The sequence below is a fragment of the Typopeltis vanoorti genome, chromosome 3 (genome assembly GCF_054136105.1).
Source record: "Typopeltis vanoorti isolate ZY-2024b chromosome 3, IOZ_Tvanoo_1.0, whole genome shotgun sequence".
Taxonomy (NCBI): Eukaryota; Metazoa; Arthropoda; class Arachnida; order Uropygi; family Thelyphonidae; genus Typopeltis; species Typopeltis vanoorti.
The window spans coordinates 153,364,754-153,378,667 of NC_143551.1; the positions used below are offsets into that span (position 1 = coordinate 153,364,754).

The 13,914-nt window shown below is 35.7% G+C and overlaps 1 protein-coding gene and 1 long non-coding RNA gene across 2 annotated transcripts in view; one reads left to right on the forward strand and one right to left on the reverse strand.

Annotated features, from left to right (window-relative positions):
* LOC150108669 (uncharacterized) overlaps nucleotides 1–13,914 on the forward strand; it is a 114,957-nt gene that overhangs the window by 60,800 nt on the left and 40,243 nt on the right. The window lies entirely within an intron of this gene.
* Nucleotides 1–13,914, reverse strand: part of LOC150108671 (receptor-type tyrosine-protein phosphatase kappa-like) — a 381,085-nt gene that overhangs the window by 11,037 nt on the left and 356,134 nt on the right. Inside the window, exons 11-13 of the mRNA XM_090390918.1 lie at nucleotides 10,581–10,657; nucleotides 6,945–7,076; nucleotides 5,117–5,245 (exon numbers count right to left, since the gene is read on the reverse strand). Of these exons, the coding sequence (XP_090247044.1) occupies nucleotides 5,117–5,245; nucleotides 6,945–7,076; nucleotides 10,581–10,657 (338 nt within the window). The remainder of the gene's footprint in view (nucleotides 1–5,116; nucleotides 5,246–6,944; nucleotides 7,077–10,580; nucleotides 10,658–13,914) is intronic.

Genomic DNA, 13,914 nt, shown 5'->3' on the forward strand with positions numbered 1-13,914 from the left:
GGTGATTTTCGGTTTATAACTAAGTAAGAGTTTATAAACAGAAAACTAACTAGAAATTTTTACTTTTTTCAAGGTCATAATGAGGTTATGACCTCTCGCCACCGCTATTCAAATATTATAGGATTTATATTTATGCATTTGTTTTATAACAAGTATGACTTCTCCGAGTTAAGAGAAATCGATTGATATAGATTTATTGCGATAGAATTTACTGAGTTCGGATCGAGTTCAACCATTCCATAACTCGAGTTAAAATCTCCAATTATTTAGACCAAAAAATCATGTTGGATGCTTAATGGAACGAAACAGCACGAAGAAAGGATTAAAAATAATAGAGTATCATAACACACACCAGTAGCGCACTCAGGATTTAATCTTAGGAGGGGGCGAGTTGAGTAGACGATTTGAGAATACACACTACGCATCTCTTACGACCTATGACTGAGCATCTTCAATGATCACTAATTCATAAGAAGTATAGAATAGAAGACACGACACAACATAAATAAAAAATGAATTTTAATTAGGAAAAGATTTTTGGAAAGTTTTCTAGTGTTTTTTCCTTTTCTTTGGGGGGGGGGCAGGGCCCATGCGTGTGTGTGTGTGTCAGTGGCACACAAAGGCCTGGGATGTAAACCAGGATCTAGAAGTATTAGTGTTTTATGAAATCATATTTATTCAAATTACTCTTACATTTGAGAGAAGCTGCATATTCTAAAACCAGTCTTTCTATTCTTAATTTACTGCGATGGAGCACAGTGGCCTTTTCCCAGTTGATTCTATGAGCCGTATCCAAAGCATGGTCTGCAAGGTCCAATTGACCATAGTCATGATTGTAGAAGATTTTATTTTTATTTGGATAGTCGCTGATCTTCCTGTCTGTCCAAACTAGGCCAACTTACAGCAAGGGAAACATGCTGCAAATGATGAAGCATGCTGCAAATGATGAAGCATGCTGCAAATGATGCATACTAACTGGAACGTCTCCATTTGTTTATCACATCGCCAACCGTTGATTTGGGATGCCACCAATGTTACAGCCCACGATGACACCCCTCTTGAAGTCACTGAGTTCACGTTGTGTTGCCATACCACCAACTCCCCAGAACAGGCAAACCGGCCCCGTGAAAACACGCAACTATAGACATAGGACACACCTGGAGGTATAGCGCTAAACGACCTCATTCTGGAGAAACGATAGCGGTTAAATGTAGAAAATCCTCGATACCGCGAGGAGAGAAGGAATAATAATAATAATAATAAGAATATATATATATATCGGGGCTTCCACGCGCTACCGAGCGCGTCCCCTAGGTGGCGGATGGGGTGGGGGGAATCCTGACTACCATCAATTGGATATCAGGCAGCTCTGAATATATTGAATAAAGAGCCGTGGACTAGTGGTTTTAGGACTGGAGATCCCATGTGAAAATATTGCCATTCACCAACCCGCACTTGGCCAGCGTGGTGAATTTATGGCCTAACTTTTCAAGGTGAATCCGACAGAAATAAAATGGCCCTCATTCCCCAGAGGCCTGATTGTTACTATGGCAGCAGTCAGTTTAACATGAAGGCAGAGGGTGCTAAGAATCCCTGGGTATAACCAGATCATGCTGCCATTGGAAACTAGACCTTGGAACATTAAACTGTAGGACTCTGAGCAGTGAAGTACGGCTAACTGAACTAACTGAAGAGCTAAAGCGACTAAATTGGGACATTCTTGGACTGTGCGAAGCCAGACGTAATGGTGAAGAAATTCTTCGATTAAAAAATGGGGACATTATATTATAGAGGCCAAGATAAGGAAAGAATCAGTGGAGTTGGATTCTTGATCAACAAAAAACTGAAGAACATCATAATAGAATTTGACAGTGTATCCGATCGAATAGCAAGTTGTTCAAATCTCGAAAAGATACACTCTTAAGATCGTCCAAATCTATGCACCAACAATAAGTCATACTGACGAAGAAATTGAAGCCTTCTATTATGATCTCTCCCAACTCTACAATAAAGGAAAACATTATTTCAGAATTATGATGGGAGACTTTAATGCTACAATTGGTATTCAGCATTCAGATGAAAGCTCAATGGGAACTTTTGGATATGGCATGAGAGATGACAGAGGAGCAAGATTAATAGAATTTGCAGAAAAAAGAAAACCTATACATAATGAATTCCTTTTTCAATAAAAAAACACACAGAAAATGGTCATGGAAAAGTCTAAATGGAAAAACTAGTGAAATTGACTTTATCCTCAGCAATAAGAAAAACATCTTTCAAGACTGCTCTGTTATAAACACCTTCAACGTTGGAAGTGACCATCGTAAAAAAATCCAAATAAACTGCCAAAAAGAAAGAAGAAAACGTTTCGAAGATAAAAAAAAACATAGATGTACACAAACTCAACATTAAAAAAGATATATTCCAACACGAACTAAACAATAGATTTAAACATCTTATTATATATGACAATGCTGATCTATCAGAAAGTAGAGACATTATTATATCTAGAACCCTTTACAATCCTCACTTGAAATAGCTGGTACCACAGAACAGAAACAAGACAAAATCTCTGAAGAAACAAAACAGCTTATGAAGAAACGAAGAGAAATGAAACAATCAATTAACCTACAGAATAAAATTGAATACACTGAATTGTGAAAAACAATCAGAAAACGTATCACAGAAGAAATAAGAAAATTCAATTGTAAATTCATATAACAAACAATTGAAAACAACCGTAGTCTCAAAAAAGCCAAACAGCAATTGATGAACAGCAAACAGATGGTTGCAGTCAAACTACAAGCCGGGACATTCACCAGAGATAGATATGCTGTAGCAAAAAGCATTGGAGAATTCTACTCAATATTATATCAGGATGATGAATTAAATGAAGAAGAAGACAACTATGACACAGCTGAAGTACCACAGATTCTACCAGAAGAAGTTATGCAGAGCATCCAAAGCTTCCAAAATGGGAAAACTGCAGGTGAGGATAGAGTTATAGCTGACTTCTAAAAACAGGTGGAGAAATAATCTGCAAACTCTTAGCAAAACTATTTACTTTATGCTTGAAGAAAATTGATGTACCAACAACATGGAAGAAGGCCACTCTAATTCTGATACATAAAAAAAAAGGTGAGATAGAAGACTTGACTAACTACCGACCTATCAGTCTACTATCAGTGGTCTACAAAGTGTTTATAAAAGTCTTAGCTCATAGGCTTTGTGCGACTCTGGACAACCAAAAGAACAGGCAGGCTTTCGAAGGGGCTTTAGTACAATGGATCATATTCAAGTTATACAGTAGATTATTGAACTGTGTAATGAATATCAATTACCACTATGTCTTAGTTTTATTGACTATGAGAAAGCCTTTGATTCACTTAAAACTTGTGCAATACTTAAAGTATTACGAAACCAACAAGTGGAGGAGCCCTACATCAGAACCATCAAATCAGCAAACAAATGCCACTGCAGCAATTTCCATTTCAGTTTTCATTTCAATGGAAACATCTCTACTGTTGGAATACAGAGAGGTATAAGACAGGGCGACACAATTTCTCCAAAATTATTCACAGCGTTCCTAGAAGAAATATTCGAACTTCTTGATTGGGAAGGGAAAGGTCTGAAGATAAATAGAAGATATTTAGGCCATTTACGCTTTGCAAATGATATAGTTATCTTTACTTCAACTGCACATGAATTACAGACTCGTATCCATGAGCTCCAAATTGCTAGCAGAACAGCAGGCCTAAAGATAAACCTAAAGAAGACCCAAGTTATGTTCAATAGCTATGTCCAACCAGAAATAATAAAAATTAATAATGAGAAATTAAACAAGTAGATCATTACATATACTTAGGACAACAGATATCAATGAAACAAAATATCATGGATGAAAGTAAAAGGCGCACGATGCTTGGGTGGAAAGCATTTGGAAAATTACATTCAATATTCAAAAGCCAACTACCATTATGCCTGAAGAGAAAAGTTTTTAACCAGTGTATTCTTCCTATACTGACATATAGCTGTGAAACATGGACACTGAATGCAAAGGGAATTCAAAAATTAAGAACAACACAATTTAGTATGGAAAGAAGTATGCTTGGTATCACAAGATTGGATCACAAAAGAAATGGATAAGAAATCAAACCGAAGTCTCTGACATCATAGGAAAAGTGAAACATCTGAAGTGGCAATGGGCTGGGTATATTGCTCGAAGACAAGATCAGCGATGGACAAAAGAAGTACTAGATTGGATTCCATGAGAGGAAAAACGATCACGACGCCGACCTAAATCACGGTGGATGATGATATCATCAGATTTGCAGGAGTGACGTGGAAAAGGAGTACTATGGACAGAGAGTTTTTGGAGTAATCTTGGAACGGCCTTCATCCAGCAGTGGATAGACAATGGCTGCTGCTGCTGCTGCTGATGATGATGATATATATATATATATAAAATTTCCTTCAGTTGCTAGTTTAGTTACATTGCTAATTTCTTTTTCGCCTAGGTTTAAATAACATCAGAACTCTTCAAACATTAGAATATCTGAGATATGTATATATAAAATAGTCTGAGCCGTATTTATATGAATATTTCAAAATATATCAAAAAAGAAAAAACTATATACATATATATTATTTAAGTGTATAAAGAATTGTTTTCAAATAGAATTTGAAAACAATTTTTGAACACAATGCTTTGACCTAATTTTGACCAATTATTGTACATTCATGTAACTATATGTTTTTTAAAGCCATAAGCTATTCATATTTATGATACTAATGCATGTGCTGCTTCTTAAGCCACATTAAACGTGCAAGCGTTATGCTAATTTTCTATAGAATTTTAAGTTTTCGTATTTGTCGCAATTGTGCAGCGCAGATGCAGATTCACAGTATGCATTTAACATTTATAGTGAATCATGAATATGGACGAAACATTACGAAAGTTGAATATCACTAGCGGCGTCATATCCAGCACAACCATTTAGATAAAACATATGGAAATGTTAGTTTTGTGGAAATCTGAATCAAAATAATTTGGATTGATTTCCTCCTTCACAATTGCAGTTTATAAAGTTATGATGCTAGATAGTTTAAAATTTACCTTCTTCAGTATCCTGAAGATCCAAGATTTGACATTTGGGTAATGATTATAGGAAACGACTTCAATGGTGAAAACAGTACCAAATTTTCGTCTCTTCTCTCTTTCATTCGGCCAGAATGTAGGATGATTCTAGATAGAAAAAGGGAAAATTAGGGGTTGTCGTCTTCTGTCTTCTTACTAACTTGGAAAAACTATTACTATATCTTAGTCTAGTTATCGCTATATACAATAAAAAATGCATGTTGTCCCAGGATATACGCATCTCTACTCAAATAAGTGAAACTATGCAGTTAGGAATGTAAAAAGAATTTAAAAGAAAGGGTATGTAAAGAATAAAGGTATTAGCGAGAGTCTGCGAGCAGAGACCGATTCCCCTAAAATGAGTACAAAACGTAACGAGTAGAAATAAGCATATAACCATAAGTTCAGTCACTGAACTAACATGCTATAGCTATACAGCAGATTCTCAAACCTTTCACGAAGAGATTGTCTTTCAATAATAATAATAATAATAATAATAATAATAATAATAATAATAATAATAATAATAATAATAATATCAACAGTAAAGAACTTGAAAAAACAGTTACAAAATATAAAGATTTCGCAATTAAACTAGGTCATTTGTGACTTAAGCAGATCAAGGCCATCCCAATTATTTTTGGTCACTTGATGCAGTTTGAAAGAATTATACTTTACTCGTCTTTGAGGCGGATGGGTATGGCAACAAGGTCATATGACTCCAGAAGGATATGTACTCTGTACTAGACTATGATAGTATTAGAGAGTTTTCGCATCGCATTATTAATCTCTCTGTCCTCTCATCCTGCGTCTTTATGGCCAAAAATTCACAAAAGGAACAGATAGCAGACAAAGAAGCTGCCTCTCCGATTGTTAAACGTATTGATTATACTCTTCAACATATAATTTTTCTTAACATTTAACAACATATTGTTAAAGGGAATGATAGAACAGTCGACAACTTTCACAAAATACTCTGAACACTTTCTTTCTGCCATCGATAACATTGATCTTGATAAGCAGGATACCTTAGTGAGCTTTGATGTAGCTGATTTATTTACCGATAGGCCGATTGAAGAACTTTTCACTTTACTACAAGATAAATTCTCTCATATTTTAACATTGCATAATGTTTGGGTATTTTGAGTACAATGATTCCATATACAAAAAGAACTCAGGACTAGCCATGAGTTCTTTATCCAGTGCTAAAGAATATTTTTCAAACATAAGACATAGAAGAGATATGTCAATAACGTGTTTTTTCTCTCTCTTTAATTTTGAGACTATCCAGGGATAACAATCATTCTTTGATTTTCTAGGCGGCCAATATCCTTAAATAAGGTTAACTTATGAAAAGAGTCTAATAGCTCTTTTCAAGAGAAGGTGGGTTAGCTGATCTTATACGGAGATATGAGATTAGCTAAGTAGGAGAGCTTTTCCTCCTGGAGGTTTTCATCCCAAGACAGGCAAACTAGTCCAAAAAACATAACCTTAACCGCCCTATCATTAGTAGTAATGATAGGACAGACGCATGAAACATGAAAGGAAGATAGTAGGGAGATTCTACGAAACACCTTTCACTCAACTGTGAAGCAATAAGATTCATTCACTCACTCCCCCTGTTTTTTGTTGGCGTACCTCGTCTATGTTGTGTTCGAGGTCAATTGTTCATTCCGAGTTCTTTCAGAAGTGTATTAATCTGAATAAGATATTTTCAACCTATTAATGGAACATGATAACTCCATAACATATCTGTATACGGTATATCATTTGACTTAATTATCATTTACATTTCGAATATACTTACATTTGATGGCTGAGGATTACAAAGAACCACGACGGAATTACAGTCGTGATCGTAGACTAAAGACCAAATGTCCGGTACAGTTCGCTGCATTGGCCACTCGGTTACAATAAATTCCTTGGACCTCAAAAATCCCTGAAACACAGAAAAATGAATAGTTGTAATTTGCTGCGCCTGCTACACATATAGTTATCATTTAGCACGCATATAGTTTTAATTTAGGTATATTTTAGGTGTATTGTAGTACATTAGTGTCTTTCGTTCTTGTCTTCGTATGTACAGACATGACAGCCACACTCTGGCTGGTGGACTTTTAAATTTAGTCTCCAATTTCTACTGAAACTTGTCAAGCAATTCTCACTTTGGTTTAAATTATGCATTCAGAATAATACAGAATGATACGAAATCTAGGTAATATTTGTAATATCTCGAACAACAAATACTTTAGCATTTTTCTGTTTTTTTTTTCTTTATTTTTGTGTGTGCATCCTATTCATTGTATTAAAGTACGATAGGTTTTAAGCCTATAGTATGCACAAGGAACTTTTGCATGTTATTTCAGTATGAGACACCGGGTGATAAAATTCACCGCTCTGAGACCATCAAAATCACAGCACTGATTATTGAATACTGCTGGTAATAAAGGATTCCAGAATGCAAATTCCAGCTTCAATAATCTTATTACAAAGATGGATTAAGATTAGCACGTTTGTGGCAGTGTACTTGAGCAAAGGAAAAACTAGGAATTTTGTATAAATCGTGGGAAAGGCTGAATGTTGATTATGTAGCGTTAACGTGCTTAAATGAATTTTATATGATCACCCCTTTTACGTTAGTTTTTGTTTATTTTTTTCAGCACTGGTTGTGAGCAGAAAGTATTAGACAAGGTGAGTAGCCGATCATAAATTAAATCGTGGCAATTTATTATTTGAGCTGATTGACCATACATCACCAAATTTTGTCATGCATTATATTCCGTTATAAATTGCATGGAATATTAAAGCATTACCATTTGGTTGAATTCAATATACTATCCAGAGATTAGTCTGCGTGTTTTAAAGAATATACGTTGGATATCTTTACGGTGCCCGACGTAACCCTAATAACATTATTCTAATGGATGCTGGACGAAATTAGAAAGAGAAAACCGGGACTTTGCTCTTTGGAGTTTAAATTGGGTCTTTCGGTACTTGAAGTGCGGAAAGACCTAATCCAGTCCAATAATTAGGAAGGTGGTGCCATTACAACAGGCAAAAAACTCATTATACTAAGGATATGGACACCACACTTCGAATCTTGCCTACATTTGAATGGTTTCCCTCCATTGTATATGTCTCGATTGGACACACACACGCGTGCGCGCGATCGCGTGACACTTACCATTTACCAGACAAGAATGTTCCTACTGTATCTTCTACTTTGGGAATGAAAGGCAAAAACGATTGGGAATCATTTTATATCAAAGTACCGTGAAGTTTTTGTTGGTGATTGCTTAGGTAGATTTTAGTTAACAAAGCTCTCTCAGAAGCCCTCATTATAATAAGGAACGAAACCTTTAATATGTTTAGTGTACAACTGAAAGTGGAAATTGTTGAATTCATGAATTAAGGTCTTCATATTCATCATTCATGTTCAAATGATTGCCTGATATCAGATGAATGAATTTCTTCTAAAACAGGTTATTTTCTTGTTGACAAACTGAAAAAACTAAGCTCATTTTGATGTATTTGTGCTTAAACCAACATAATCGTTTAAAGAAATAAGCACCACTCCGATTCAGCTCTTTAGTTATATTTTACATGCTCTTTTTTACACATTTTATTTTTTAGAGTGCTTTTATTGGTAAATACGTCAATATCATACATCAGCTTGCTCAATAGCAAGAAATCCACAAAAGCTGTATTATGTGATTTAAACTCAGGTTCCCGACTAAGTCGATCTCTGACACGGCATGTAGGACTACCGAGAATTTAGGTTTTTAATCCCGCAACTCAAGAAAATTGACTGCAGAATACATAGTATTTCCGAAAATAATATATTGCATTGGGGTAAAGGAACACGAAAAGGCGGAGTAGTTTGCCATACTCTCTTCAGCTGATGCCATATAAGGTCGTTGATTGTTTTGTTTAGACCAGCTATCTCTGATTGGAAACACACTAAAATACCTTCTACATTTATATCTCCTCCAGAGATTTTTATTCAATAAGGTTAAAACACCTTATGGCAACTTGTTCTGGTAAAATACTTATAAGCTCTGTATTACTAAATCTTGGTATTTCTAGCCTAGCTCCCACTGACGAGACCTCAATAAAGGTCGAAACCGGTCTGGGTAGTGGCCCCTTGCCTTTAATACAAAACATCATGCATCCCCTGCTTGGAGATGTGTTTTGGCATTAAGGGTAAATATTAAGATTAATGATCAGAGCTTATGCCACTTTTACCACGAGTTGCCTTGGTCTTGCACTACCTGTAGGATCAGCTAGACTTGCATCACTTGCAGGCGCAAACTTGACTTATTTGTCTGTTTGCTTACTTGGGAAATGGAGTAAAACCAGGTTTAAAATTGCTTGGTATTTTTAACATTTATTATACCCAAGGTAAAATACCTTCTACATATATATATATATATATATATATAGAAAGTCATATATATATATATTTATGTGAAATATATATATATATATATATATATATATATATATAGCTAGATATTTCATATAATCGGAAACTCTGCTCTTCACACCAAACATGGAACTTTTAATAATTGGAACGGTATTCTCGAATGGAGATGAATTCATCAACATCCACGCACGCGGCTGGATTCAAACCCGCAGCTGGTTGGTTGGAGAGCGGGATCACTACGCACACGGCCAGCAAGTTCCTTGTCCAATGAAAAGTTTAAAATGACTTCTTAAAAGTAATCCAGTCTGTTTCTTGACTCATTCGTAATGATCTGCGAGCAAGAACCAACCACACTCAAAAAGAAGGTGGCGTATGAAATTTAGTTAGAAATAGGCTAGCCAGACGATCTCTAATAGTTCAGAAGTTCAAATACGTTTTTTTAATAAGTACATAAAAGAATGAGTATGAAATGAGAAGACATCGTTGAAAGATTTGTTAGGTACAGAACATTAAACACACACACACGCACGCACGCACGCACGCCAAATACTAGTTAACAATATATGACTTGCTCAGGCAATTTAAAATATGAAATAATTAATATTATTTGAAAGACATAAAGACATCAATTTTGCTTTAAACTAAAATTACACGTATTTTTTTATTTTCTCTAAACCCAGCTGGAAAGAGATTTAACAACGTTATTTCTAAATAATTAAGTGCAACAGTTTTAAGATGATAACAACACTAAATTTAGCTGTTCAGAAGGAATGAATGAATGATAGATGAATTTAGTAGATTAAATTTCTGTAATGCTCTTGTTTATATTCTAGCACTTTAGTGGGTTTGTCTAGAGAGATGATATCACTGGTACACAAATCAACTCAAGTTACAGGACAGTTCAAGGACGTGTTGCGAAGTAATAGCGTGGTTGGATACAGTCATTAAAAATGCTAAACTTCTACGAACCAATCTAAATTAGGCAGAACAAGCAAAAGCTCTGAAAGCATTTCTTACGTCAACAAAGACGGCGTTGATGTAGTCAGTGCTATCGTTACTTTGGAATGATGAGAGGTACGGCCTGAAGTTGTCTGCTGAAGAGGAAAAGGAAAGAAAAATAAACGTTTAGAATACATAAAAATGAGCAGAAATAGAATAAAGAATTAGTAAATTAAATTGTGAGATGCTTCAAATAAAGACATCGCAGTCATTACAAGTGTCATTACATTGATATATATATTTCATAAATTTAACAAGAAGAAAATATTTTAATTAGCACTATATCGGTTAAGTTAATAATCACAAATTTACTGTCCCCCCGTCAGATAGTTTTATTTATGACCATTTCTTAAGATAATTCTTGGTGAAATACGTAAAGAAAACTATCCGAGGAAAAAAAAAAACTGTAAATTTAAGATGATAAAAAATATTAATATCCAAATGCGTTTAGTGTTTGCTGTGATGACATATATAACACTCATGATTTGAAGATGAATATTTTTTTTTCTTTGAGAAGATTCAGAATAAATGAGTATTATGAAGGACATGGAGAGTTGATATCACTCTTTTCAACTCAGTTTCGCTTCAAAAGTTCTTATAAACGTTACATAGGATTCGCATCCAGTTCTCTCTAATCAAAGGATATACAGTATTCTCTGTCTGCACTATACTTAAATTTGATTTAATCCATGCTTTTTATAAACTGAAACATGAGACGAATCAATTATAAATAAATTAAAATTATGTAATAAATTACTTCATTATGTGTAAGATTAGTATGATTAAAGACTATAACGAACGATATAGTAATAAAAATCTACAAGCCAATATTAGTTCATGTCAAGAATTTAAGTTATCCCTCCCATTATTAATTTTTATATTGACTATCAGTTCCAGATTCCTTAGTACCATTTTATGCACTCGTATGTTTGCAATTAGGACAAATTTTTTTCATAACAACTGGTTACCAGGTAGTCCTTTCAATTGCTCATTACACTGATGTAAATAAATAAAATGTGATTTAGAAAAACAATGTCACTCTTTTATTATCTGAATTGCCATCTGTTTTTAGTGAATTTCGAAATTGAAATGTTAAAAACTGGATTAGTTAAAATAGTAATTTAATTTATACGAAATCAAAGAAAGAATTAATTTGTGTTGCTATAGAAACAAAGAAATATGTCAAGTTAAGAGGGGAATGAATATTCTAATTGTCAGTTAAATATTTCATCAAGGAGTTTGTTTTGATGAGCAAAACTTGAATTCTCTGGAGGAAAAGATGTCATCTCAGTTCAGTCTATGACAGTAGCCAACTTATGTTCACTTCAAAACACTTGTCAATGTTAGGATTAGCACATAGTTTTCTCCATCTATGAACACAGTATTCTTCCATCTGAGCTGGACTTAAATCTGACTAAATCAGTACTATCATACTTTAAACAAAATATTTTTAGAAAGAAAATTCCGGAAATAACTTATCAACAGGACAAATCTGAAGCAGGAAACAATTTACTGGAGACTGAATACAGTGATGATGAGCAATGTAATACAAGCTGCACGTATTCCTCATCCTTGTCTTCCTTTTATATGTTCGACTCCATAGCCAGTCACGTATTGCACTTGATGTAAGTTTTAAATTGAAATCTTAAGCAGCAAGAACAGTATAAGAATAATACACTACTTTCATTCTTGTGTCGGGTTGGGTTAGTGAATTCGAAAGGAGGTGAATGATTGATTTGAGAACGGACGTGTTACTTTAGACTGAGCCTGATTTCATTGCATACAAGGTTTCTCAGTAATCTCACATTGCACTGGTGCTAACATAGTGTGATTCCTACTGTCTCCCCCTCTGCACGAAAAGTGCAAGAGGTCAAATGGCCGGCAGGCCCCACCCGCAATGAGGACCAGTGGTGGTATTAAGGTTTTATAGGGAGGTAGGTTTCTAACTGTGGCCAAGTGAGATATTGATACTCCTTTTCCCAAATTAGTAAGTTCTAAGAAGATTTTGCTAGTAGAATAACTCAGTTTACAGGACATTTGCTGGCAGGCTTCAAGCCCTGCGGGATCATATATTGCTAGTAGTCCGTCTAGGTCTACAGGATACTTTGCTGGCAGGCCCCCGGCCCTGCGGGATTATTATACTGCTTTTAACCCATCTCTGCTGGCAGGAAATCGCCACTTTGAGATGGACAACATCAAAGATCACATCCAGTTCCTTAACAAGGAGCAGTCTCTAGAAGTGCTCAAACTTATAATAAGCAAATTAGAAACTGACTGGCCAGGATTAATAAAAGAGTACATTCACTCTAATGATGGAGAGGAGGAGGAGAATGAGATCTCACAAGAGGATCTCATTGCTGCTCTGTCACCAAAATCCCCCAGTCAAAACATCTCTCAAGGGGAGCACTCTTACAAAAGAAGAAGAATCATAGAAGACCAGATGGATGAAGACACATGTACATTAGAAGTCCCAAAGAACACTGAAAAGGTTCCGCCAGTAATACTAAGGGACAAGGACAAATGGACCACTGTCACCACAGCCCTTAGGGAACACAAAATTGCATATTCCTGGGCAAAAAATCAAGATGAAGAAGTCAAAATCCAACTAGCTTCAGTCACTGACTACAGACAGCTGACAAGACTAATGGATAACAAAAGTCTCCCATATCATACTTTTGCTTTACCGAGCGAGAAAAATCTCAAGGTTGTGCTTCGCGGAGTGACCGAGGGTGTCACCTGTGAAGAAGTCACCACTGATCTTATGAGTCGGAACCTTACACCAGTGAAAGTGAGCAGGATGCTCAGGGCAGATAAAAGACCAATGCCACTAATACTCGTAGAAATTGATAAGACACAGAAAGAGATTTATGAATTAACAACGATATGTGGCCTCAGAATTTCTACTGAACCACTAAGGAAGAAGTCGATGGCGGACAGTGACATAGGTGCCAAAGGTTTGGCCATGCCCAAAAACTCTGCAAGGCAAATTACAGATGTTTAAAATGTGGCAAGGGCCACCAGACAGTCATGTGCACAAAACCAAGATCCACTCCAGCTAAATGCGCAAATTGTGGAGGACCTCACCCTGCAAACTACAAGGGATGCATTACACACCCAAATAACCGAGGGTTACAAAAAACTACCCCTCCAAACACAATTAGCGATGCTCAAGTCAGCCGTGCTAATCACACCCCCAGCCCAAACTATCAGTAGCCCAACAACTCAAGAAAGGAAACAAATGCCTAAAACGTATGCAGAGGCAGCACAAACAAAGGCTACACCATCTCATGACCATATAGGCTCAAATCTAACTTTAGTACTAACTGCCTCACTAGCTACCATGTTACAAGAA